General features: G+C 42.3%; 6 protein-coding genes across 9 annotated transcripts; 3 read left to right on the top strand and 3 right to left on the bottom strand.

Moving 5' to 3' along the window:
- Positions 1-3,704: 3,704 nt before the first annotated feature.
- LOC108659686 (uncharacterized) lies at positions 3,705-5,595 on the top strand. Its single transcript, XM_018112727.1, has 2 exons — positions 3,705-4,406; positions 4,465-5,595. The coding sequence occupies exons 1-2, from the start codon at positions 3,705-3,707 to the stop codon at positions 5,593-5,595; spliced, it is 1,833 nt and encodes a 610-aa protein (XP_017968216.1).
- An 8,348-nt stretch (positions 5,596-13,943) lies between these two features.
- Positions 13,944-16,247, bottom strand: LOC108659887 (ubiquitin-conjugating enzyme E2 J2). 4 transcript variants are annotated; one of them, XM_089256506.1, is made up of 5 exons: positions 15,931-16,247; positions 15,199-15,551; positions 15,060-15,130; positions 14,494-15,000; positions 13,944-14,419 (listed from the first exon to the last, which is right to left on the bottom strand). In XM_089256506.1, exons 2-4 carry the CDS (start codon positions 15,503-15,505, stop codon positions 14,503-14,505), a joined length of 876 nt encoding a protein of 291 aa, XP_089112632.1. In that variant the 5' UTR covers positions 15,506-15,551; positions 15,931-16,247; the 3' UTR covers positions 13,944-14,419; positions 14,494-14,502. The 4 variants fall into 4 exon arrangements, with proteins under 4 accessions (XP_089112632.1, XP_017968532.1, XP_017968531.1 ...); XM_018113043.3 differs by having other exon boundaries at positions 13,944-14,404; XM_018113042.3 differs by having other exon boundaries at positions 13,944-14,382; positions 15,931-16,246.
- A 259-nt stretch (positions 16,248-16,506) lies between these two features.
- P5cr-2 (Pyrroline-5-carboxylate reductase-like 2) lies at positions 16,507-18,192 on the top strand. Its single transcript, XM_018113044.3, has 2 exons — positions 16,507-17,455; positions 17,530-18,192. The coding sequence occupies exons 1-2, from the start codon at positions 16,711-16,713 to the stop codon at positions 17,604-17,606; spliced, it is 822 nt and encodes a 273-aa protein (XP_017968533.1). The 5' UTR covers positions 16,507-16,710; the 3' UTR covers positions 17,607-18,192.
- l(3)07882 (Nucleolar protein 14 homolog l(3)07882) lies at positions 17,625-20,512 on the bottom strand. The gene is made up of 3 exons (XM_018113039.3): positions 19,915-20,512; positions 17,877-19,848; positions 17,625-17,807 (listed from the first exon to the last, which is right to left on the bottom strand). Exons 1-3 carry the CDS (start codon positions 20,414-20,416, stop codon positions 17,702-17,704), a joined length of 2,580 nt encoding a protein of 859 aa, XP_017968528.1. The 5' UTR covers positions 20,417-20,512; the 3' UTR covers positions 17,625-17,701.
- Positions 20,513-20,575: 63 nt separating this feature from the next.
- SF1 (splicing factor 1) lies at positions 20,576-25,363 on the top strand. The gene is made up of 6 exons (XM_018113040.3): positions 20,576-21,098; positions 21,165-21,775; positions 21,838-21,972; positions 22,641-22,716; positions 23,844-23,996; positions 24,058-25,363. The coding sequence occupies exons 1-6, from the start codon at positions 20,923-20,925 to the stop codon at positions 25,205-25,207; spliced, it is 2,301 nt and encodes a 766-aa protein (XP_017968529.1). The 5' UTR covers positions 20,576-20,922; the 3' UTR covers positions 25,208-25,363.
- Positions 25,308-26,470, bottom strand: Prx3 (Peroxiredoxin 3). The gene is made up of 4 exons (XM_018113046.3): positions 26,299-26,470; positions 26,144-26,207; positions 25,934-26,075; positions 25,308-25,875 (listed from the first exon to the last, which is right to left on the bottom strand). The coding sequence occupies exons 1-4, from the start codon at positions 26,329-26,331 to the stop codon at positions 25,413-25,415; spliced, it is 702 nt and encodes a 233-aa protein (XP_017968535.1). The 5' UTR covers positions 26,332-26,470; the 3' UTR covers positions 25,308-25,412.
- Positions 26,471-27,189: the final 719 nt, after the last annotated feature.

The raw sequence follows: 27,189 nt of genomic DNA, 5'->3' as shown, positions 1-27,189 counted from the left end.
AATCGAATTGTCTCAATGTAATGCATACATATACATATATATTTGTATATATATGTGTGTGTGTGTATTCCCATATCCCTTCTTTGCGTCACTTGTACCTGCCTGCTTATCCCGCTCCTGCCCAGCTCAACTGGCTTTTGTTATTAATGCCACTTGGCAGCTTTGCCTGTCCACTTCAGGTGAAGTGGCCGCTGCACCTGCGCCGAGTTACTGCAGATGCCACCGCGCCCACTCCAGGCGCACCCGCTACTTGTCGCTGCAGTGCGTCTTATATTTCTGTGAGCATAATAAAGTGCAGCAGTCAACCCGGCTGGCAGACAAGCAGCCCGAGTCGAGGGTTTCGGGCCAGCAACAAAGCGTAAAATGTGAATAGACTTCATGACTGCAGCTGGACTATGAAAAAGTTCAAGTTGGGCGCGTGTCGGGCATGCAAAAAACAAAAACAAAAAAACAAAAATGAAAAAAGGAATAAAGAAAAACAAACAAGCAAAAACAAAAGCAGCAAGCGTGTCCTGACTGGATAATTGAAAGCAACTTTGCGACTTCGCCCGCATGAAATTGGCTACAGCTTTTCTCCTCTCTCTTTCCCTCCCTTTCTCCCTTTTTCTTCGCTTTATTATTTGCTACCATTGTTGTTGCTGTTGCTGCTAGCATTGTCTTTGCTACATATAGTAGTTGCTCCACACGGAAATTGAAATGTCAAGTGCGCTGTCATGTGTGAGCAAACGGAGCCGAGGCTCTCAGGTGCGGCGCGTCGACATTCGGGCCAAACTGCATTTAATGGCTTCGGCTGGCAACCCGCTCTCGCATCAGCTGACGCCACTATAATAATGGCCTTAATTGCCAGCAGAGCCCAAAACAAAAGGCCAAAGACAATATTCATTAAGCAGAACTTTTAAGCGTTCACCTTGCGCCTACAATGTACGCCCGCCCGTTCCGCCGGCAGCCAATGATCCTGGCCGCACGCCGGAGAGTCGCGCCTGAAATGCTGTTTGCCTAATGGAAAATACGTGCTTCTGCATAATTGGATTTTTTGATTTCGGTCGCATTCCAGCAGTTAAGAACCACAGCATGCCATTGGATGATGTAAAATGCTTTCCAATGGCTTCACAAATTGCGTTCAATGTCATATACGGATCTGTGGGGACTTACAGTATAGGTAAACAACAAACACTTGGCCTGTTGGCAGCTAAAGATCAGCTTCATTTACTTTGTGATAGTTGAAGAACTGAGGTAAGGAATTACAATTCAATCAGTATTAATAAAGACATTCACGAGGTGACAAGGGCATATTAGATTGGCCGGATTACTCTTTAGACATCTATTCATATGAACAGCTATTGGCAAAAAACGTTTGCGACTGAAGCAAATGGCTTGAAATGTTTAATATATGGTCCTCATCTAAAGGTATAAAACTGTCCCATGAAACTAAATTTATATACATATGTATATTAAATGAGAGTTAATTTCAAGTGGAAAGCCCAAGATAAAAATATATCTTGAATTTGGGACAGTTAAGTTAATTCCATCCTAGCTCGATATTCCAATATTCCACCTAGGACTTCGTCAATTTCGTAGAAAACATGTTGGCGAAAACAAACCAGAATAACAGCTTGATGTTCTTTTTGGAAAAAACCATGAATATACGATTTTTTGATAGTAAAAGATTGGCATTTGTACTGGAAATTTGCGACTCAAGTCGATTTTTATATAAAATGAAGATCGAAACCTTTAATAGTATACACAGTGGGGATTGCTTTAGATATGGCCTACGACATCTGTTGGATGTACTTGCCATTTGACACAGGGCAAACATGATAAATACCCGAGTGGAAGAAACAGGGAAAATAAAGGTGACAATTTCGAGTATATAAAATATATATGTGGCAGCTGAGTTGTGCTCTTTCGTTTCGCACTTATTTCTATTAAATGTCGCCGGGACACATGTTGGTTAGAGTTTATTGCAATTTACTGACTCGGCACGTGACAAACGAGCCGCACGTTTCGCTCATTGTACGCGACAAACGACAAAGAGACTGACGCACACAGATCACACATACGCAGCGTTGCCCTCGCCTTACCCACAGCAGTTGGACATTTATCGTGACGTTATTTATGGCTCACCAGCAAGCTCACGCGATGTTGCCAATTTTTTGTCTCGTCTTAATAACAATGCATTAATTTGGTGAACAAGCTTAGAGTGCCAAAAAAAAAAAAAAATATAATAATATTACAGAAAAGGGGCGAAGTCCAGCATCGATTGAAAAGTGCAAATAAATCATAAAATGGATTATGATATGACTAAACATATTGACGTGGTCTGAGCTGCCATACAAGGACAGTCCATGTTGTAAGATTACTTGACAGCTTCTCGATTTGTTTTCTCTTGTTTGAACAACCAACTGCAGACCAGGACGAAGCAACACACACGCACACACACACTCTTGTACATACATATATGTATGTATATAATCAAATCAGAGCAGAGGCATTGTTAGGCATACTTATGATAAGGTAAATATGACAGCCTGTTTGCCTTCCTGTTGCTGTTTGCTTTTCATAGGGCCCAGTCCGCATGGATAGTTGTGCTGCCTCGTCCTGATGGCCGAATATGCTTACTACAAATTTAAACACAAATATTATCAAATATTATACAGTACAGATGCTGGCTGTAGATGTAAATATCTGAAGGTATTTTGATTACTTCTCTCTACAAATTTAATTTGACAACTGCTCTTAGAGAATTCAATGCGGTTAATTACATCTATAAGAGTATATACCTATAAACGAGCATATTCTTAGTGGATAAAATCAATCTAAAGACTTTTTTCTGCATTAGCTTACACAAATAGTCAGCTCTGATTTTCATACACAAAGTGAGGCTATTTCCAAAAGTTTATTTAACTGCTAATTGGCTGTGTTTAGGCTTAGAATATTAAGTTATCATGCAATGTGTAAGTAATTCAAGTTTCAAATGAAAATTGTTTAATGTAAGTCACTTATCGCTTATGTGTCCAATGTCGTTATCGTCTTTCATGTGGTAATTAAAAAAAACTTGTGACAAAATTAACCATCTTAATTATTCGATTGGCATTGAAGGATAACGAAGGAGGTTAGGATCTACATAAAAAATAGGAATGAACAATTAACAATTTTACGTTGGCTTAAATAATATATAATATAAAATATAATATATTTAAAGTTAAATAAATAAAACATTTAAAATTAATTACTGTTAAATCAAAATGGCCAAGGGATCAGTTTTATTTTCGATTTACACAGAAATTCAAACTATCGAGAATTATCGAGAACACATTTTTTTCTAGGGAATAGAATTTTTCGATTTACTGCGATTTATGATTTAGCGGTATACAAATTACCGAGACTCAACTATATGTACATATATGCACATGTAATACATTTAAAGTTAAGAAAGGTGGTATTTATGCACTGGTAATTGCAATCATCTATTTAAAAAAAGAATCAAACATATTTAGCCTTAACCTTTAAGCAGTTAAGCCTTTCATGCAATGAGTCACCAAATTTGGCTAATTATTCTAACAACTCAACTAGCTGAAAGGAAAACGTCGCTTTGCAGTCAGCTCATTAGGGCACATGAGTATTACAAATGCCCAAAATCAAGCAGAACTTTCACTACTTATTTATTGGTTAAGCCAATTGCTGGCTTTAGTTGAACAAGTGCAATGTTGGCCAAAAGGTGGCTCGCTTTGGTGGCTCTCTGTCTGCCCGCCTCGGTGCTCGCCGATAGCAATGCATTTTACAATTTGAGCTTTGTTCAGGACTTGACACACAATTTGCATTTACGGCATAGATTCAATGGCTTGATTACCTTTTCGGACAACCGCAAGCTGGTGAAGCCATTGGTGGAGAGCCACTATTTCGTCTCACTGGAACGATTCCTGGCAGTGACTCTGAGACTGCCGCTCATCATATATGGCCTGCAGAAGAGCATTCCCGAGCCGGGGATCATAGCGCGGAAGACTTTTGTCTTCTGCACGGTGCGCAACCTGAGGGTAGAGCAGGAGCCCATGTTCAAGGTTGTCCATAAGATGCTGGATGGTCGTCACGATCTGCGCATTCTCTTCATTCTCAACCCTGGGAAACAGCACAAGCCCTCAATGGAGGAGATAGATGCATTCTTCCGTTGGTGCTGGCGCCATCATTTTATCAATGTCGGCCTAACTTATCAGCGGATTGAACAGAATGGCAATGACAACTTTACAACGTATGACCAGCTCTTCAGCTATACGCCCTTTCCCAAGGTCAGCATTCAGAATGTGACCCACATTGGCGTTGCTTTCAAATGGGAGGAAGTAGACGTCAACGATGTGCAAGGCTATGAATTTCGTGTGCCCGTCTTTCAGGACTATGCATACGCATTCCTGGTAAGTGAGCCGCAACATCGCTATGGAATCATATCTAATATTATGATTGCATTATCAGCTGCCAAATGGTGAGCTTTATGGCATCATTGGCAAGCTCGTGGCCGGCTTCATAGAGAATTGCAACGGTACTCTGCGCGTGGAGCGAACACCTGATGTGAACAGGTTCAATTACCACAATCGCACGTTGACCTGGCCAGCTCGCGGCATTATCGACATCGGCGTACATCCGTTTACGCAGCTCATACAGAAGTCTGGCGAGGCCGAAGGCATTATAATCATGTCTCCAACGAAAACTTGCCTCATGGTGCCCGTCCTGATTCCCCGTCCGCTAGACAGATTTGTGGGCTTCGTTGCCCGTAACAATGGAGTTTTATTGGTGGTTATATTACCATTCCTGATGCTTGGATGGCAGCTGCTTGCCCGCAATTGCTCCAAAGGATTCTTTCTGGCCTTTGCCCTTTTCAACATGCAGCCGGTGAACGAGAATCTATTCAGACGCTTCACCAATGCCTACAAAATGGTGCATGTGGCCATTCTGCTCAGCTTCTTCATACTCTGGAACGACAGGACTGGAGCTCTAACGCGGGCAATCAGCCTGAATAGCATGCCACAGCAGATTCATACTGTTGCGGACTTCTTACGGAGTCCCCTGCGCATCATGGTAACTAAAGCCGAAGTCGAAATGTACTTCAAAAACGAATTGCTACCGAAAGCCCTGCAGCCACGCCTCCTCGTCGTCAATTCGTCCACTCTGATAAAGCACCGGGATAACCTAAATACCAGCTTCGCCTACTGCGCCAGCGACGGAGCCTGGAATATTGCCTCATTCCAGCAGTCTCGACTTAATCCTCCGCTGTTTCAACGGCTGAGCCGAAATTTCTGCACTTCGCCAACCATTCGACATATTCCCATGGGTCGAAACTCGCCGTTTAGGGACAACTTTTTTCGGTTCTACATGCACAGCCGACTGACTGGAGTCTACAACAAATGGAAATCGTTGAGTTTTAGGAAAGCAGCGCATGCCGGATTTATTCAGGTCATTCCGGAGGATAGCTCGTTTGTCAGCATGAATCTGCAGGACTATATGGTATTTATAAAGGGCTATTGGATATGCATTGGCATCTGTGTCTTGTGCCTGGTTTGCGAGATCATTTGGAAGAATCGCGTACATCTAAGACTTCATTGGTAGCCTTGATCACGTGTGTATACCTAACCAACGTACTTGAAGCTTGAAGAGATTCATTTTTTAGGTGATGATGATGATGAATGTATAGTTATTATATTCTGTTTGTCTTCTGACTGAATGTTGCTCAGGAAAATTTTATATTGAATTGAACTTGCAAGTTGATTGCGGAAAAAATATGAAGTAGTTGTGGATCAAGAGATCTAAATAAGTATGAATTTTTCCAACTTTCCAACAACTCATTATTTTTCTGCACTTGAAAGCTGTATTTAACAGAAGCCAGCTATAACGACTCTCATGGGACCGTCATTATACTAGAAAGACTCAAGAACCATATAAGTTTCCTCATACAAATTTGTCTGGGCATCAGAAATTTCGTCTCAATATGCAGAGTCGCTCTATTCAGATTCTACTTTATTCAATGTTATTTATTTTAGTTAACACAGCAACCTAACATGTGCATAAAAATTTCACTTGCTAACATTAACTAAAAAATCAAATGACTTACCGAATCATCATAATAATTACAGCTTAAATTATAATATAATTGATATTATATTTTTTCCCTTTTCAGTACTAACAAGTAAGTCCTAAAGCAATTGTAATTAACAACATTATTATAATTTATGCCCATACTAATCACATTACATCACGACAATTTATCAACATAATTGGGCAGTTTATTCCATTGAGAAATGATTTGAATTTAAGTGTTGCTTGTTATATTTATGTAAATGCTCAACTTTTCATAAATCTGACAATGACAAAAATTGTGTTCTCGACTTTCATTGCGTTTGCTTTCCGGGTTCCGATGGATTACGGACTAAAAATGAAGCGAATCAACCGTGAGGACAGTATTTCATACTAAATTGAATAAGTTTCTTTGACCTCCGTTGTTTTGTGGGTATACAGAAATCACAAACACGCACACGCAAACACACACACACAGACACACAGTTAAAAGCTTTCACTAGGCATTCTGAAACGTTTGCTCGATGACAAATAACTGCTTAGGTTGCTTCACTGCACAACACAGTTTTATACACTTAGACACAGACAGAAGCAGACACACACACACACACACACTCAATCACATTGGACAGTCGGCGCACAGCGTCCTGGCTGAGCAACAATGTGTCTTCGTTTCCGTCATGGCTGCTATTTCCGGCTAACGAATTTTAGGGAGCTGCTCACGTGCCCATTTATAAAAAGAAATGAAGCCGAGTGCGCTCTGAGCTCAGCATGGACTGACTGCAGGATGTTCTATAAATATAATCTTATATAAAATAAAATAAAGGTAATTATCTATATAGAGTGTAACAGAAATTGTAATTATAATTTCAAATGGGAAAAAACTCTAACATATAGCATAACATATTGAGTGTGGGATGAAACTCTTCGAGTCTTTCTAAAGGCTGCAGGGTATATGGAGAAAGTCTTGCAAATGCCATCAGGCATGTGGAACTATCTGAATGCTAACACACACACACATTGCCGTTGTGTGAGTAAGTAAATTGATTGAAATGGCTAGCGGCTAATGCCTCGGGCTCACACACAGCCCAGCGGAAGAGTCAGAATTCTGCTGGCGCTTCGTTTCATTTAGACAGAATCTCTCGAGGTCATTTTCAGCCTCTCTTTGTATGATTTTGTGTGTGTTTTTTTCCTTCCCATTCTTTATTTTTTTTTTTTTTTTTTGGTCTCACAGTTTATTGCTTGTGCTGATTGTCGGTTCGCTTTGTTGGCATTTTTTCTACAATAAAAAGAAGAGAATGTACGTACGTATATATATTGTCCTGCTTTGACTTCCGTTTTGCCTTCGACCGCTGTCCAATTTTCATTATTGCCCTGGCCGCCCTTTGTTGTTGCCATTTTGTTTCCGTCTGGCTACTAAATGGCATCATTATCATCTCGGCTCACCCGCAGCGAGGATAGACAGCGGGCCCGGCTCCGTTCCCGATTCCGGATTACTTACACACATCCAACTATTTGACTGCTTAATTTGTTTGCTATTTATGAGCTTTGATTCCAGTTGTTGTTGTTGTTGTTGTCGTTGTTGTTGCTTCGTATTTCTTACAAACAATTTGCCAAATTAATTGAGTTTGCTTTGTCAAATTTATGCCAACTGCAAGAGCCAACAACAAGGCCTAATTAGCCAAGGACCGCCTTGGCCGTGGCTTCGACATCGGTCAGATCCGCTCGGCTGTATTTTATGGATAAGCTACAAAATAAACAACAACAAAAATTATGTTAAAACTTTGCCCGACGCTGACGCTGACGCAGACGTCGCCGCCTCCAACTGGCAGCGACTGTGGAAGCAACGGAAAACTCAATTGGAAAGTTTGTTGTTCATTTCCGAACGCTGGGGCGCTGGGGAGGGGGCGTACTGCAGCCGGATGCGGGAGGTGTCGACCGGCTGGGAAATGCATTTGAATCTAATATTGCGTTCGCAGTTCCGTTTTCCACATGGCCCCGGACAAAGTTCGAGTTCGCGGCACGCCCACGCCCACGCCCACGCCCACTGACAGTTTCAACCATTGGCCCCAACGCAGCTGCTGCTCGCGCTAACTGGGCTAAAACTGCGACTGGCTACAATTACATAGTTGCAGCCAAGTTGTTGTTGTTGTTGTTGTTGTTGCTGCTGCCTTTGCTGTTGCTGCTCCGCATAAATTAAGTTTGTGTCTTTTTATTCGCTTTTAATTCACATTTTATGCAGTCCCTGGCCGACAACGCTGTCTGCCCTGTTGGCGCATCGTCGACGTCATTTAGTGCGTTGTCGCCGCTTTGTTAATTCAAAAACTTTTAATAACTTTACTTTCGCAGCAACAGGCGCGCAACAAGTGTGCCGGCTGCAGCTGTGCATGGAAATAGACTTTATCATAATTTTATTTGTACAGAGTATTTAGTTAGCATGCAGTTTGTGTGCTTTGAGCGCGAATGCCTCAGATCAACTTTGAAATAATCACTTGGCCAGCTCTCTAATTCGATTGCAGCAGCCGCTAAACGTTAAACAGCATTGAAGAGACTGAAAAAATGAAATGTCAGTCTGTCTGTAGTCCAAAATTAAATAATCTTCAGAGTCAATGAAACTGCTTGAGTATGGAGCAGGCGTACAGGCTGATCCATAAATGCCAGCAGCTGACCACAGTTCTGTTGCTATTGGTCTTGTCCTTGGTCTCGACAGCCACTCAAGCTAATTCAATGTGAGGTCTACACACACACACGCACACATACTTATTATATAAATGGGCATAGTGTGGCAGCGACATGAGAGTGGCAACAAACACGGCACTTGAAAAACTCACACGGCGCAAGTGGAGCGTATGCTGAAGCGAAGGAGGGCAGGAGCTAGCCACTTACGTAGCTCGCGTCACGTGGTTGCATATTGTTGTTATTGTCGCCACTTTTATTGGAGCTCGTAATTTGTTAAGGCTAGGGCAATAACAACTTGTCTCTGACAGCTGCCCCAGCGAGTTCATTGCCATACAACAGCCGTTGAATGCAAACACATAGAACATGCATATAGTACATGCATATAGTACATGCTGCTGCTATATTCGTTCGATATGTCGAACGGGTCAAAAGGCTCGTAAAATGCTCATTGATGGCAAGTTGATTGCCGTCAACTCTGTTTGATAATTAGTCGCGCGGGCACACACAATGCGAGTCCAGCTTCATAATTCAAATTTGACGGAACGATGGGACGAGCATTTGAAGCGGTCTAATACAAATTTATAGCATTGTGCTTCACTCAGTGGCTCAGTGGTTCAGTGGCTCAATGGTGGTGCAGCGGTTGACTGGCGGCCAACTAGCTGGCGACAGGGCAGTTGGCGGCCCAAGCTTCGTTACCATTGCAAATTGCACAATTTACAACGTCAGCAACAACTCGGGCACTGGGCAGCACATAAAGCACATCATGAGGCAATATATTAGCAGACCAAGTGCTCAGTTTCCGTCAGCAAACGACCATTGGTGTCCAGTGGGCGTGGCGTGGCCAGTGGCTTAGCAAGTCGACACACGGACGGCGGCGGGGCGAAAGACTAACAGTAATTCAGTTGCTCGGGCCAACGGATTTTCTTAAATAGAAATATATGAAAATGTTACATAACGTGAAAATACAATGCACTTGCATATACATAAATATATATACTCTGTAAATACCTTGTAAAATATGTTAGTATATAATGTAAGCTCACTGCACGCTTTTATATTATGATTTAATAATATGGGAGTAAGCAAGTCTGAGGTCGCTTCATAACACGGTTTAAGAGACAGTGGAAGGAGAAACTCTAGAAAATCGTGCTTTTGGGTACTCGCAAAATCTCAACATATGTATGTATATACATATGCCAGCATAAATGAAAACATAAATGTTAGTCAACAATAAATATCATCAGAAGAGCTCGTTCTGATTATGTATTTGACGAGCTAGCATGAGCTAGCTTAGGTTGCTGAGTTCAAGAAAATAGCAGTAGTAGCATTTGAAAAGTAGCTGAAGTTGTAGTAGCATAATAATCGAATTAGTAGTAGCAATACGAGATTTAATACTAAAATGAATAATAGAAGTACTAACTAAAGTAGTAGTAGAAGGTGTAATAGTAGAATTAGGAGTAGCAATTGGTAGTTAAAATAATATAAAATAATAATAAATAAATAAAAGAGGAATTCGTGATGCAAGCTAACATTTCTATTATTATAATTGTATTACCTACTACTAATAGCCATTAAATTAGTAATAAAAGTAATCATCTACTACTTATAGCCATATGATTAGTAGTAAAAGTAAAAATATCAGAAGTAGTAGAATTATTAATTGAAGTAGTAGAATTATAGCAGAATTAGCAGTAGTAGTAGCAGAAACAGCAATAAAAGTAGTAGTAGCCAGTAGACCTATGTAATTTCTAGAAATATTTGGAAATTAAATTACTGGGGCTTACGTTTGTTCATGGTTTTTGTATATTCCTTACATATGTAGCTAAGGAAGCTTATTCCGTACATGTGCGCTTACATTTTTATACAACACGTATGATATTTAAAATTTGCAGAAACCTTTACGCTTAAGCCTAAAAGATATACTGAATTCCGCCTTGTCAAACCACTATCTAAATGGCAATACTTATGAGTACTTTTTGTGTTCAGAATATACACAGATGAATAGCAGGACATTACTTAATTTGAAGATGCTCGTATCACATCGTTAGCGAGCATAAATATATTCATTGTATTATCGCATGAAAATAACCTTTTAGAAAATACATATTTATTATCCATAATATTTACCTTTGCATTTATTTGATGCAGCTTCGCTTTGTTTCATTTGATATCATCTATATACGGGCATTTACATCAAGTGGACTTCTTTATGGGTAAGTAAGGCGGCAGACGCAGCTGATGCTGATTTGATTATGCATTAATCAAAGCAAAAGCAACAAATGCACCTACGCAGAGAGATTCGTACATTGGGGCTTTAGCTACTTTTGCATGTCCTCCGCATATTAAGTAGATGTTTTATCGTTTACTGCGCAGGCAAACAGATATAAGCGTATATTGCTTACATAATTTAACACACATTTTCATTCATGTCTATCGGGTATTCGGTCGGCCGTCGTCATCCGGCCTGGTCAAGTCCACGGCTCGTGGCCTTACACATGGCTGCACACATGCTCCGCCAATGAGGCATGTTTAATGATTATTGCATTTCTTATTTTTATTTATATTTATCTTGGAGTTGGCCGTGGGCGCATACAAATTTCGCTCACCGCCGCAGGCAGGTCCATACCCTGTATTATGACCATTAATGCAAAGAGCTTAAGCAGTGATAATAAATTCTGTAAGAATATTAGAGTTAATCAGGCAATATGATCTTAGGGAATTCATATTATTATTTTACATTTAGTAATCCTTATAATTTCTATAATTCGGGGAAGAAAAGAGTGGATCCATTGAAAATGATAGCTAAAAATTAACTAAGGGACAGCAGCACTCATAGCCGATCCTCTGAAATGTACTACATACTCTTGATTATGGTCCCATGGGCATCTCTTTATGCTTGAGCTCCACAATCTTGGGATATATTATATTTGCGCGGTTAAAATTATACACATAAGTATCTCCTGTAGATCGCGCTCGGCTGCCTAAATACGTTTTCTTGAATATCAATATGACATCAACAGAAATTATTATTAAACGATCGTAAATAACATGTTTAAGACTGAGACTCATTATAAATACCAATAGCCTATATATGAGGGTATATCCTAGTCTAGCACGCCCCGCTACACTGCGCCCACCTCATATGTTTATTGTGTGTGCCCCCGTTGTCTTGACCACTGTTTTTATGGCCCTTAAGGAGTCAGAGAACATTTATTGTAGCTATATGTAGTTGTTGTTATTGCTGTTGCTCCATTTGTTTTCTTTTTGGGCATTCAAGAGACAATGGGCATATTTTCGCAATATAAGCGGCTTAGCTCGAGTCGCGGGAGTTATGTTACATAGTGGCCTAAGCAGCAGCCGTATTTATGGCCATCTAATGCTCTGCTGCCATTTGTTGTGCACTTAAGCCAACACAACGTCCACATGTGGTATGTGCTGCATGTGTACATATGCTGACCGCCTCTAAAATTGATGGGCTCATCATCTGTGGTCCAGTTTTGTGGCACAATGAACTCCCAGCATATAAGCTGCTTGACCCAACTGAGCGGCGTTGCAGCAGCTCCTCAGCAAATGAGCAAAAACTGCACAGCTTCCGCCTGCACATCGAAGTGAGTGCCGGAAATAGCCAGTGCAGCGGCATCTGGCATCTGACTCCGTCTGTCCGAACATGTCGCCAGCTTGGTGCCCACTTAAAATAAGGTCCAAGCAAAAAGTTTGCTCTCTTACACACATAGTATATTGCCTGCTCACTGAGCAGATTCCATTCCCAGCAAAGGACGTACATGAGCTGACAAGCTAACGCTGTTCTTAATAAACCTTCTTCTGTTTGGTCTCTTGTTTAGTTACGTTATGTAAGTATATGTATGTTACACTAATATGCTATTATAACTTCAATTCGAATACTCAATCGATCAACAGACGTATATTTTATGGTATGATTGAAATTACATACGGATCGAAGTTTCACAATATATGTTTATAATATTATTATAATATTTTGAAACTACATTGTAAAATGAAAATTCTGCTTGAGTTTATTCATTCTACTCAATCTTCTAATGATTGCCTGCTACTGTTGCAATTATATTAGACTCATGTGAAAGATATTTAAATATAGCTAGTCCAGAAAGCAGTCCCTCGTATTGCTCAGGAAGAGCGAGATTCCTACTTAGTGCATTCGGACAACATCGAATATAAAGACATCATTCGAAAAGTTAAGTATTTGCCGAAGCAGTAAAAATATAAAATAAAATTGAGAGCTGACAAAATGAATATGTTTATAAATGTAATTTTAAAAAAAAAATAATAATAATAATAATAAAATAATTATCCAATAAAGTGAAGCAATTTTAAGCAAATATATTTTTACAATTTTTGCCATTCAACAAATTTCTGATTTTTTGCTTCTTTTTATTATAATGAATTACACTTTATTTACTTTTAAGCCAAATTTCATTACCATGCAAAAATGTAATTATTCTAACTCAAGGTCGGCATGGATTCCTGATTTCACTCCCCATAATAATAATCAAAGCTTGCAATTATGTCAAATATGATAGTTTTATTAGAGTTATTTGGTTTGTTTCATATAGTTTAGCTTTAATGAGTTCATACACTTAATAGAGTATATACACTTCGTTGCATTTTTCTCAAATCTATGCAAGATATTTTCTTATACTTTTATGTTTTTATTTTTGCTTCGAATCGGCTTTAACTGTTCAAGTTCATGAAACGAAAAACAAAATTAGAAAAGTTGCATCTGGCAGCAGCAGCAGCGGCAGAAGGGAAAACTTTTTGCCATTGTCTGCGCTGACGTGGCCTGAACTTGAAATTTACGTTAGTTAAATTATCAACTTTGGCGGGGCGAAAGCTTGTCCGCAAACTTTGTGAGCAAAATGCATTCTTTTGACTTTTATTTTGAACGAACCTCAAATGTTATCCACAGGACCTCTTCGATTTGTGGTGCACTCTGTGGCGACTTTATTTGATATTAGTTGGTGTATGTGTGTGTGTGTACCTCCATTTATCACACACACACACCCATACACATGCACATTTAGCGGTGCTTTAGTGGGTCAGTGTGATTGGACTAAAGTCAGCCAACTAAGTTGAGAAAATATGTAATTGAATTGCATTGGAATTATTAGACAAGAGTCGATAGAGTTATCTTAATACAGCCTCAAGTTATAAATACAAGTTTCGAATTCTTAGTTGCATTGCATATTTTGTATACTTATATATTTTGTGTACTGTGTTGCTCTTTTTATTAATTTACAAACATAACCCGATCAATTTGTTACTCGTAATTTCATTTATCATTTATATAACTATATACTAGTTTATTATTTATGAATACATAACAAAACAATTTATCAAATAATTGAAATTTAAAAATTTTTATGCGTTATTGCCAATGTTTTCAGACTAACTTCCATGAGGGTTTCTTTACGGCGTTCATTTTACTTATTCATTTTGAAATTTTTCTTTGTGTTTTATTTTGGGTAAGCAGTGTCGGCAAATACTTTTCAAGCTGTGCACACAAGGTTCTATTTTGGTTATTCCTTGAGCTCTTCCCGGGCGTGGCGCATTGGATTGTGGAAGGTAAAGTTGGACTTGATCTTTAATATATATGAAACGCGACAGCTGCGGGCAGATCGGAAAGTTTCTAATTTAAAATAAACTATTTTAAATATATATATACGCATATACATATTCATATATAAATATAGAGGCTATTTAGTACTGATTGCTTACAATTTAAGTCTATTCCTGATTCAGGTTCTTGATCACGTAATTAACAATGAGTGCAAATATTGCAAAACAGATTATAATCACCAGGTTCGAATAGATCGACTGCCAATTTAAATAGGAATTACGTGTGTTGTTTTTGACAGCAGCAGCACCCCCATTGGCAGCATCCGCGCCAGCCGCTGCGGCAGCAGATCGCCCATCACTTGTGCTGGCATCCATTGGCAATGGTAGCTGCCCATTGGCACTTCGGGCATTTTTATTGTGGCTGTCATTCGGAACGGCACTGCCGTTGGCCAAGCCATTCGGTCGTGAAGAAGAGCTGGTGCCTGGTTTGCTCGCGCTGCCCGCTGCTTGAGTGCCCTGTAAGCGTAACTTTATCTCGCTGACAATATCCGGAAAGAGCTCGCAGAAGTTGGCGTTGCGTAGGTTAAATGCAAGCGATTTCTGGGCAAACATTTGCTTGTCATAGCTCGTCGACTCTATGGAGCCCAGAGTGGGTGTGCTCTCCAGCTGGAAAGTGAATAGAGAATTAACTGGCCAACAGGAGTGACTCAATGCAGTAGCCTTACCATAAAACTTAGCAGACCTGTCAGTATGGTACCCACGCACCATGTTGGATTCCATGTGTCTGGATGAAAGTCTAAGAGACAAAAACAGTTGGTATATGAGCAAATAATTATTTCTTTCAATGGCAGCAGTTACGAATACCTGAAATGCTTAAACACAGTCTGGTATTTGTTTTGAAGCGTCCATTCGGCGTTAGCATATAAATAGATGGTGGCTTGAATGGGAACTCCCGGGGAAATAGCAGTGTGCCGTGATAGTATCCTCCATAGTACGGCGAGTCCTCCGGCCCTTTAACACAATAGTGCCATTCCAAAATGTTATTGGGCAGCGGCTCGGCGGTGATGTATGGTAAAGGGTCGCGCTTCAAACGCATGTAATCCTGTTTCATGCGCGACACGGCAGTGGGTTGCTTGCGGGAAGCTGACCCGGACGCCGTCGACGAGGACATTTTCGATTAATAATTTTTGACCCGATAGCTGCTGCTTGAAATAAAACTATAGCAACAAATAATATATATTGACATTTATCACAAACGCACGCCAAATACTCAACATTCAACTATGCTGATAACAAATATGTTAGACTGTATATTTGTATGATTGTACACATAAACAAACGTATACGCACACACACACACACACACTCGCATCCACGACTGGAGAATGGACGTGCAAAAAACACACGTGGCAAATTGCATCGGGGGTGGCGAATTCCTTAAGCTTGACGGCCGTGCGAATTTCGCCCACACAAAAATGCAATATTCTATTTCCTGCTCAGCTTGATGAGCGCTCCAGCACACGGATTGCTAGCGCCGTGTGTATGTGCGTCGTAACTTTTGTCAGTTTTTTTTGTTTGTTTGTTTGGCTCACCCACCTCGCAAATTGTATTTCCTTGTTGTTGCTATCGTAATTGCAATTACAGCTAGGTCACAGCTGCCCAACGAAAATGTGTGAAAGCAACACAAGCACAGAGTATTAAGACAAGTTGCATCCGAGTTTGGTCTGTGCTATCCGAAACATTTACTTTATATGTTTAGTCTAATGTGCGATGTCAGCTTTGGCTTACTCTATCCCTTAATTACAATATAATTGAATGTAAATTTATTTGTAGCTCAGAAAGTTGCAATAAGTATTGTAGAAATTTCTCTTGACGTCGTTCTAAGTAAATAAAGTTGTAAAGCGACTGAAAACAGTGTTAGGCAATTTTGCTGGTTGCTTTTCGATATATTGTTGATATTTGGTATTTTATTCGTGCTGCCAACTTGGTATTAAATTTGAATGTCTATTTATATTGTTAAAATTCGAATAACGTATATTATTTAAATATTAGAATGAGTTCGATAAAAACTATCATTTCTATTCTCTTATGGCAAATGGAGCAGACAATGTATTTGGTTCTGCCTCTCAGCTGATAAAACGCTCTGCAATATCAATACGTAAACGAATACATTCATATAAGAGATAAGAGCGAATACGATTAAGCACTGTAGACTTTGGGTTTGAAGCATAGAGCTTTCAAAGGGTAAGGAGGGGCATTACGACGCACCACAAACAAGATTGCTTATCAGTGAGCTAGATTTAGCAATGGAACAGATCGACACCAAGCAGTCACTGCTTCGACAGAGGAGAGACCAGTCGCAGTCTTTTATACAAAATGGGATCTATAGGCAAAATCGGTTTTCTTGGAGGTGGCAATATGGCCAAAGCATTGGCCAAAGGCTTCATAGCCGCAGGTCTGACCAAGCCCAGCGGCATCATAGCCAGTGTCCATCCGGCAGACAAGATATCCCAGCAATCCTTTCAAGCACTAGGCATTGAAACACTCGTCGAGAACGCGCCCATTGTGAAGCAATCGGAGATTGTGTTTGTGTCTGTGAAGCCGCAAGTTGTGCCCCAAGTGCTGAAAGAGATCAAACCCATTAGCGCCAACAAGCTCTTCCTATCCGTGGCCATGGGCATCACACTGAAGACACTCGAGTCCAGTTTATCCCCACAATCGCGTGTTATCCGCGTCATGCCCAACACCCCAGCTCTGGTTCGGTCCGGCTGCTCGGTCTACGTGCGCGGTAGCCAAGCAAACGATGCAGATGCCGAAGTCACCCAACGCCTACTCGAGGCTGTTGGCACTTGCGAGCCCTGCGACGAGTCGCAGCTAGACGCCGTCACCGCACTGAGCGGCAGCGGCCCAGCCTATGTCTATGTCATGATTGAAGCCCTGGCCGACGGCGCTGTGCACATGGGCATGCCCAGAGACTTGGCCTATCGCCTGGCGGCACAGACAGTGCTGGGCGCCGGTCATATGGTACGCGATTCCCAGACACATCCCGGCCAGCTGAAGGACAACGTAACCAGTCCAGCCGGTTCAACTGCAGCAGCATTAAGGCACCTCGAGCAGTCAGGTGCGTAAATGAAATAATCAATGAAATGACGTTGATGCTAATAAAGAGACGTCTCTTATCTCTGGACTTTGCAGGTTTCCGTGCGGCTGTGGCTGGCGCGGTAGAGGCGGCGACGCTGCGCTGCTGGCAGATTTCGAGCAAGCAGACCTAGACCCTGGACACATTAAAATATGTTTTGACTTTTGTTTTTATAATTATTAAAAAATAACATCATTTGCGTCTGCACTTTTTATAAAGAATTGGAGCTTAGAACTTTTTACGTTTCTTGGCGCGAGCCAATTCATTGAGTTCGCCCTGCTGCACGGAGGCCTCTTGGTAGATGCGTTTAACCTTTTCGCGACGTTCGTTATCGCTGCAATGGAAAATTTACGAAAATCAGCAAAGGAACTTTTGTCAAACGAAAATATGTGCGTTCACTCACCTTTGTATCTGTTGCTTGAGTTTGAGATCTTGCACGAAGGCCGTGTCTCTGCGGATCTCCCGAATGGCGCCCTTCTTCTCGCGCTTAATCTTGTGCAGCAGCTTGGCGCGTTCCTCCTTCTGCTTGGACATCTTGGGTCTTCGCTTATCGTCGTAGACCATCTCGAAGCGAGGCTCCAGTAGCCGCAAGGCCTTTGGCTTTTTGTCGGGCGGCGCCAGAGGCTTCATTTTCTGCTCCGCCACAGATTTCAATGTGGTCGTTGCCTCTGCACAATGTTCCTGCACATGCTCAGGATACAGATTCATGGGCAGCTGCTCGATCAGTGGCAAAAAGGGAGCAGCTAAATAGCAGGCACCTGTATGTTCGCCCATTTGCTCCTTAAATATTTGCTTGAGTAAGCACAAAGTTGAGTCCAGTGCGCGCACCTTAAAGTCGACGTCTATCGTCTGGGTAACCAGATCTGCAGGCTGCAGCTTTTGTGGCTGGAGGGCTTTAGTGTCGCTCGTCGCTGGAATGGCCAACAGCTTGCTGAAGGGTCCTTCTTGCTCGAATGGCGGCGCAATCTCCACCCGCTCCTGCTGCCGCTTGGGTATGGCCATGTGCACGATGCCCTGCAGGAAATTAAAAATGGCAGGAAGTAAACGCTTCGATCTCGAGCCGAACTCCAGTGCAATGGTGACTACGAACAGGCCCATGGCAATGTCTTGTCGCGTGCGCACGCGCGCTCTTGACAGCATATGCTGCATGAAAATGTACGTTGGCGTAGCCAGAGGATGTCGAAAGTCCGAGGTGGAATACAGATTGGAGACGATCTTAAAATAGATGAGTGTGTCCAGTGAGGGATATATTTTATGATTTTTCCGATACTCGGCGTATTTCTCCTTGATCAAATCCAACAATGTGTTCGACATGCGATCGATATTCAGGTGGACCAAATCATGCAGTTGGGGCATTAGCTGCGAAACCAATTTGAAATGCGAGCCAATGTCCAGCTCGCTGGCATCCTCGAACATGTCCTTAATGTAATGCAGCAAAAAGCCAAAGAGTTTGACAACATCTTCACGGTTCACGCCCTCCAGCTTGGGATGATTGCACTTGATGATGCGCTCGACAACTGTAACTTGCTGTGCCGGCGTATACTTGGCCAGCAGAGCAGCGAAGTCCTCGTACGTCTTGGGCATTTTTATCGTGTACGGTATGCTGGTCTCAACTGCTTCAGAAACTTTCGACTTTTGGAGTTTGCTTTTAGTTTTTTTGGGCTGTGGAGTTTGCTCTGACTCCGAGTCCGGCTCGCTGTCCGACGCTTTCAGATCGCTTAAGTTATCTGCCTCAGATTCGGAATCGCTATCACTTCCTTCTTCTTCTTCTTCATCGTCATCTTCTTCATCAGCCTCATCATCAGAGCCTTCGTCAGACTTGTCATTGCTCTGCCCCTTCGGATTCTCCTTTTTGCTATTCAGATGCGTGCCTAGATTGCCATCCAAATCGTATGCTAAGGTATCGTCGGCATCATCCTCAACGCCTGTGGCAAAGTAACCATCATCCAAATCATCAGCCGAACGATGAGGCTGTACATTTGTTTCCGGCTGTTCATCATCCGCTTTCATGCGACGCAAGCGTTCATTTTCGAGTTGCTCCAGGCGAGCCGCCTCTTGTTTTGCCAGTTCCTCCGGCGTAATCAGTTTGTCTGTGACACTGCCACGCGGTTCGAAAATCATCTCTTTTAACAACTTGTCATAGTCATCGGGCGGCGGCTTTGCGATCTGTTCATCCTTGGTGGCCTTTGCCACTAGCGACAATAAATCCTTGTAGTTGGCATCCAACTTCTCCGTCAAATCATGCACTTCATCTTTATCCTTTGCGATTTCGATTTTGCGACGTTTCTGCTCACTTATCATTTCCTCTATAGCCGTTTGACGATCTTGTGGGGCGTCCGCTCCTCCACCGAAATGAGCCGCAGAAGTGAACTCAGCTATAAGATTAAGGATACACGCAAACGATCACTAACGCGTTATTTATTTCTATAGCAAATATTTACCGTCTAGACCCTCATCCTCTAGCTCCTCATCATCGGAGCGCTCGTCTCTATACTTTTCAATTTCCTCCAGTGTTTGACCTCTGTGTGTAAGTAGCTCATCGTCGTTCAGGTTAAATTTCTGCGCCTTGTTTGAGGCGCGCACCTGAGACAATTTCTCAGCCAAGTATCGTGCATTCATTACAGATTCGGTCAGCTGCTCACCGCTGAGGTGTTTGCCAATGCGGTGGTCCCTAAATTTATTGGTTTTGTGCTTGACCTCATATTGCTTGCCGATTGTTTCGGCTCGCTTCTTTAACGCTTTAGCACGAGAAACGCCAGGTAAGCCTCGGTCATGTTTGCAAATCCGGCCCAAGATTTTAAACTTCTCTTTATTCACGTGTACATCGAACGGGTTTAAACGTTTAGAAGTTTGCGATATTGCAGTATCGAAGGGATTACTAGTCTTCCCTGCCTTTTTTGAGTATACCGCATCGGCGTTGGACTTTTTAGCTTTTACACCCATCTTTGTGTCTATTTTAAGCGAGTGAATGCATAAGGAGAATGAAAACAAACGCAATGCACGTGCGAATGAGATATCGATACGTTCACTCAAATATTCAACTACATCGATTAGGCCACATATATCGCATTCATCGATATTATTTTTACATCCCTATCAATAAAACATCCCTGCAATAATACGTACTTTCGTGTGTGAATTTTTCGGCGAAAACCAGCATCTACTCCTGAAGTAATTTATATGTTATAGTTTATAAAGCTGGAAATATAGTGAAAATACTTCAGTAAAAGAAGTAGCATCACAAATAAATATAATTCGATATTCGTTTAAAGTGTAGCATAGCAGAAATATTTCTTGCTTGCCACGCAATTCCGCGTTACATTTTTTGTTGCATTAGTATTGGTAAGAAGGCCGACACCGAATGTGCGTGCCGCACTGCAACCGTGGTTAAATATTTCAATTAATGTGAAGAAAAATTTGTGGCACATCGTGAAAATCGAGTTCAGAAAATGAGTGAAACGCCGCCAGAACTGCTGCAGCAGCAGGTGCCCGGCGGAGCTGGTAAAGAAAAAGAAGCCAACGGTGGGAATGAAAATGATTACCGAAGCCGGGATAAGGATCGTTCTCGTTCCAAAGATCGGAGCAGGGACAAGGACAAGGACAGAGAACGTGAGAAAAAGCGCAGGTTAGTGTATTTGAAAATGTCATAATTATAGTGTTTGCCATCACTTATATACTATTATCTATGCAGAGATCGTGATCGTAGCAGCAAAGATCGCGATAGTCGTCGCCGTGACAGCCGTGAGCGTGAGCGGGATCGAGAGTCCCGATCGCATCGCAGTCGTTCGCGTAACCATGATGATTATGACAGACGCAAGAAACGATCACGGAGCAAGGACCGAGAGCGCAGACGTGATCGGGAGCGCGACTCACGATCAAGACGAAGCGGTTCGCGAGGGGGAAGCAGTCGCGATGATTACGATCGCAGTCGTAGGCGTCGCTCAAGCAGTCGCAGCTACGACCGGCGTCGTAATGAGCGCAGCAATGACTCGCATCGCAATAGCCGAGAGCGCAGCAGTCGCGAGCGCACCAGTCGTGAGCGCACCTATGTGAACCCATTCGACACATCAAACAATCGAAATATGTCGCATGACCAGGAGTCGCGAATACCGTCTCTCTTTGAGCGTCATCTTCAACAGCCGCAGTTGGAGTCAATTAGGGAGGAGCCCACTTCGCGCTTTGATCTCTCCCAAACCATACAGGATCTAATGAGCAATGTGAGCAACAATAAGAATTTTGCAGCAATGTTTAGCAATCAAAACAGCAACGATTCCACGAGCAATGGAGTCTCTGAGAATTCAAGTATGTAATGGCATATCTGACTTTAAGGCTACTCTTCTAAACAAGTTTCTAAATGCTTTCAGTGGACAGCGCTGCGGAACGGAAGCGCAAGCGGAAATCACGATGGGGCGGCACTGAAAAAGACAAGACATTTATACCGGGCATGCCTACGATTTTGCCCTCCACGCTGGACCCGGCACAGCAGGAGGCCTATTTAGGTAAATTAGTTCTAATTGCGCCATTTGTAGTTAGTATGCAGCTAAGTTAGTGATAAGCTTAGATTTAAGTCTAATGACAACTAATAAGCAAAACAAACACAGCCACAAATAGTCACGGGGAGATCACAGTAAGCGTTACCGTTACCGTTATCCACCACAGTTAGAAGTCCATGTAAGACGGCCAGGCGAGCGAGAAAACGTAAAACCTCAACAAAAAATTGCAATGAGCAAACTATAATAATCTCTCGTTCTCTTTTTGAAGGGATTCCGGCGTGTGACACAAACGACACGAGTTCCAAACGGCTAGATAATAACCTTATTATCTAATTGCCCAAAGAGAAATTACATGAACCAATCTAATCATCCAACAAATCAATTAAATTGACCAAATATTAATTTAATTCTAATAATTGTAACGCTCACAAATTTTCAGTTAGTTTAGGCACGTGTCGGCGCTGTCGTCTGTAAAACGGAAACACAAATGTCGTATCAGGCTCATAGAGATTATATTCTTTACGGTCTCCCCCTCTAGCCCACCATTATTTGATATACAACATATATAAATAAATCTCTTTTTTCTCTCTCGTACAAAATTAGCATTTAACATATACTAATGTCGAGGTTGCGCTCGATTTTCTTTCTTCTTCTCTAACGACTTCTAATTACAGTTCAATTCCAAATTGAGGAGATTAGCCGCAAGCTGCGTACTGGCGATCTGGGCATCACGCAGACACCGGAAGAAAGGTTTGAAACTGTTTATACTCACACCACACCTGTCCTTATCTACCCCTAAAACTAAAAAATAAAACAAACCTAAGGGAGCATGTTCCAAGAAACGCACAGCTATGGATATGGATGCGAATCGGGTTGTGGGATGGCAATGCGATCTACGACCTACGATCTACACCACTGCTGCATTTGTACAGGTTTAATGCAGCATGTTCTGCAATTATAAAATGAGAAGAAATGATAATTATTAATTTCTTATAACTATGTATGTTACTATGTTATTACACAAAGGCATTATCAACAGATCTGATTTCGATGTAACTAAACTAAATTCTTGTATGATTATATCTGTTGATAGCTTTTGTGAATGCTTCGATAAACTATATTTTATAACAAATATTTGGGTGAAGGCCTACGGTGAAAGCACAGTTCAAAGCACATTTATAAACGTTATGCCAGTGCCTTGATTGCACATCCCCGGTTATGGGGGCTTTGGAAAGGAAACCTAATGAAAAGCTGCTTTCTTTGATTTTCTTATTTTTGATGGTTTTCAACTAATGCTAGTCTTAATTAATATTTTTAAAAACATTTCAAGGGTTATTTTTATTGGTGTCAGACAGCGTTTTAGATTCGACTCCCGAGAAGTGTAAGCGTGTGGCAATCTAATCTAATCAGATTTAATATTATAATAATGCCAATTTCTTCTCTTCCTCCAAGCCAAGTGAGCGTCCAATACTTAAAAGCACGTTTTACAGAAAACTGAGCCCATTTACCCGAAGGGTGTACTCCCAAGCAACAACAGACCAGCCTGATAAACTGAATGCATCTGATGCATTTCAAAATGCGTAGATCTAAGTGTGCGACAAATCGAATCGATAACTAAATGAATTAATCAAAATTCTTCTCTTCTCAATTCACCAGCGAATTTTTCTAATCATAACTTGCTAATGATGATGTTGATTAATGAATGATGATTTGCAAATTACAGGATTTATGCTATACGATAATCCATATAAAATATTTCAAATAGATAATGTAGTACCTAAAATAAGATTATTAAGCTTAGACAATTGTCTACCGTTAGCCACTGAGCACGCCCATTTCAAAAGCAAGCGTTTTCTGTTTGTTTTTCTCATTCCCAGGTCGCCTTCCCCGGAGCCTATTTACAGTTCTGATGGCAAACGTTTGAACACACGAGAATTTCGCTATCGCAAGCGCTTGGAAGAGCAGCGCCATCAGCTCATTGTCAAAATGCAGGCTGTTAATCCGGAGTTCAAGCCGCCAGCGGATTACAAGTAATAAGATATTTATTTAAATTAATTACTCGAACTAATATTATTGTAATCCCTGCTTTAGACCACCTGTTACGCGTGTCAGCGACAAGGTATTGATTCCGCAGGAACAGCATCCGGACATTAATTTCGTGGGCCTCTTAATTGGACCACGCGGCAACACGCTGAAGGCCATGGAGAAGGATACCGGCGCGAAGATCATTATTCGCGGTAAAGGTTCCGTCAAGGAGGGCAAAGTGGGACGCAAAGATGGACAACCTTTGCCGGGAGAGGATGAGCCACTACACGCCTTTATCACAGCACCCAATCCGGAGGCAGTGCGCAAGGCTGTGGATAAGATTAAAGACGTCATTCGTCAGGGCATTGAGGTGCCCGAGGGTCACAATGACCTGCGCCGCATGCAGTTGCGCGAATTGGCCCAACTTAATGGCACACTGCGCGAGAATGACATACAACGGTGCACTTGCGGCTCGACGGATCACAAGTCCTGGCAGTGTCCCGATAAGCCAATCATCACCAACACCATTGTGTGCACCTCTTGCGGCGGCACTGGACATTTAACAAAGGATTGCCGTAATAAACGTCCAGGCTCCGGAGTACCAGGCATGGCCTGTGAGGATTCCCAGGCCAAGATCGATGAGGAGTATATGAGCTTAATGGCCGAGCTGGGCGAGGGACCGCCCCCTTCTGCTGTGAAGGCTGATGCCCCGTCTGCTCCACAACTACATCGCGCGAGCTACAGCATCTTTGATAAGAAGCCTTCATCGATGCAGGCTATTCAGTCGCCACCCAACTCAACGTCTCGTGATCACCAACGTGACATGGGCGGTGGCTGGGGAGGATCATCGCACGAGCATCAAATGAACATGGACCCCAGCATGGGCATGGATCATGGAATGGGTATGGCACCGTATGTGCCACCACCGCCTGTGGTCCAGGCGCCGCCGCCGATGCCGCCACCGCTGATGCCTTGGATGAGTGCGCCGCAGCCGCCACCACCGGCCACTGAGCCCATGAATCCGCCAATACCAGGCACGTTGCCGCCATTAATACCGCCGCCGCCTGGTACGAGTGCGCCGCCAATGCCGCCGTGGGCCAGCGGCTATCCCGGCTGGGGCACTGGGTATGTGCCGCCACCGCCACCGCCGTGTGCTCCGCCGCCACCCTCGCTCAGCTTATCGCAGCCACCACCGCCACCGCCGCCATCTAACTGATCTATCACATATGCCCCGCACATCTATAACTTGTAGCCTAACAATCTTCTTATATCTAATATCTAAAACTTAAACAACCTGAACTAAATATGTAACTATGTACTTTGTATTTTATGCTTCATTAAAGGATTGACTAAACATTAGTTTAGATCTTTATTAAGGTTTTTGTTGTTCTGTGATGAATGTGGAGTGTTTGCTTAGAGATTTAACCATGCTTGCTGAAGTACTGCTTGGACTCGTCAACGTCTGGCTTGATAGTAGCTGGGTTCGTTTTCGGATTCCAATTGGCTGGGCACACTTCGCCGTGCTCCTCAACAAACTGGAAAGCCTTGATCAAACGCAACACCTCATCCACGGAACGACCTACGGGCAAATCATTGATACTGTACTGACGCAGCACGCCCTTGGGGTCAATAATAAATGTGCCACGCAGCGAGATGCCTTCCTTATCAAGCAGCACGCCGTAATCAGCGGATATTTTCTTGGTGATGTCCGAGAGCAATGGGTATTTCAGCTTGCCGACACCGCCGTTCTTACGATCCACATTGCACCAAGTTAGATGGCTGAAATGCGAGTCGACCGAGACGCCCACAACCTCGGTGTTGATGTCCTGGAACTCCTTGATGCGTTCGCTAAATGCAACAATTTCTGTTGGACAGACGAAGGTGCTGTAAGAAAACAAGATATAAGCGACTATTTTCGACAAATCTTGCGATACTCGCTTACAAATCTAAAGGATAGAAAAACAGAACCAGGTATTTGCCTCTGTAGTCCTCGAGTTTGATTTCCTGGAAATCGTTGCCAACGACTGCCAAGCCCTTAAAATCGGGTGCCGGCTGTTGCACACGCACTGCGCATAGTGCACTAGCTGTGGATGTGGAGGAAGTTCGTTCAGTTCGAGCGACTAGAACAAAGAAACTAATTGTGTATGCTTACTCTGATGCAGCAGACGAGCTGTTTGTTTATGCTGACCAGCGATGACTTTACTCAAGAGCGGCACCTGCAATGCACAATTTGCATGTTTCACATTACGTAATCACAATGGCATGTTTTTCTCGAAACGAGCTGCACCCAAAAACTGAAACACTTACATTGCGCAGCAGTGTACGTCCGATAAATGACATGATTTATTTGATTTAAATAAACAAATGAAAATCGTCTGCAAATTAATAACCGTTTACAAGTCGTTAACCTGAAGCGAACGATAAGTGAACACGAACCGGCATAAAACAAACTGCGAGACCACAATACAAAAACAAAACAAATGACAAAAGCTTTTCCACAAGTTGGCAGCACCGCCAAAGCTATCGCACCGTACATGTTATCGGCTATTTATTGCGGCGAAAATGGTGGAGCAAAAGTTTAAACTAGAAAGTGCAAATGCATTTTTTAACAAATTTTTTGATATATGTATATGCACATTTGTATGTATGTTCATAAAAGAGCAATACGATTTTTGCTATTGAGTTCAAAGTGTATGCCGCGTGTCTTAATGCCCAAGATCCATTGGGAGATAACTGCTTGAAACTGCACATACAAATCTGCAAGCCTACAAACCTATTCTTGTCAAAAAAGATAATGGAAAGTGTAGCAAAATATTTATCACGCACTCCGCACGCCATACAATGGTAATGAGCTCTGATACGTTGGACATCATAAAGCAAATGCATGCTCGCATGTGCAGTACCCAATACATACATACATATGTACATATGTACTATTTATGTACGCATTAATATTGTTTTGTTTCTTAATCTAGTAAATGCTCAAAAGCGGCTCAGGCTCAGCAGCGGCAGCGGCATCGGCATCGGCATCGCCTTCATTCAACACACACACATGAGCACGGCTAACAACAAAGCGAATCACAGTGCGTAGCATAATGGCGTCTGCTTGTCTTTGGTTTGCGGTTTAGACGATGCCAACTGGCCGACTGAACAATGAAAACTGCATGCATAGGTTGCACTCAGCCAAATCTTGAATCT

The sequence above is a fragment of the Drosophila navojoa genome, chromosome 2, assembly GCF_054131105.1.
Source record: "Drosophila navojoa isolate 15081-1374.11 chromosome 2, UAZ_NAV_1.0, whole genome shotgun sequence".
Taxonomy (NCBI): Eukaryota; Metazoa; Arthropoda; class Insecta; order Diptera; family Drosophilidae; genus Drosophila; species Drosophila navojoa.
The sequence above is the reverse complement of the archived record's forward strand: the minus strand, read 5'-3'. Positions and strand labels throughout refer to the sequence as shown.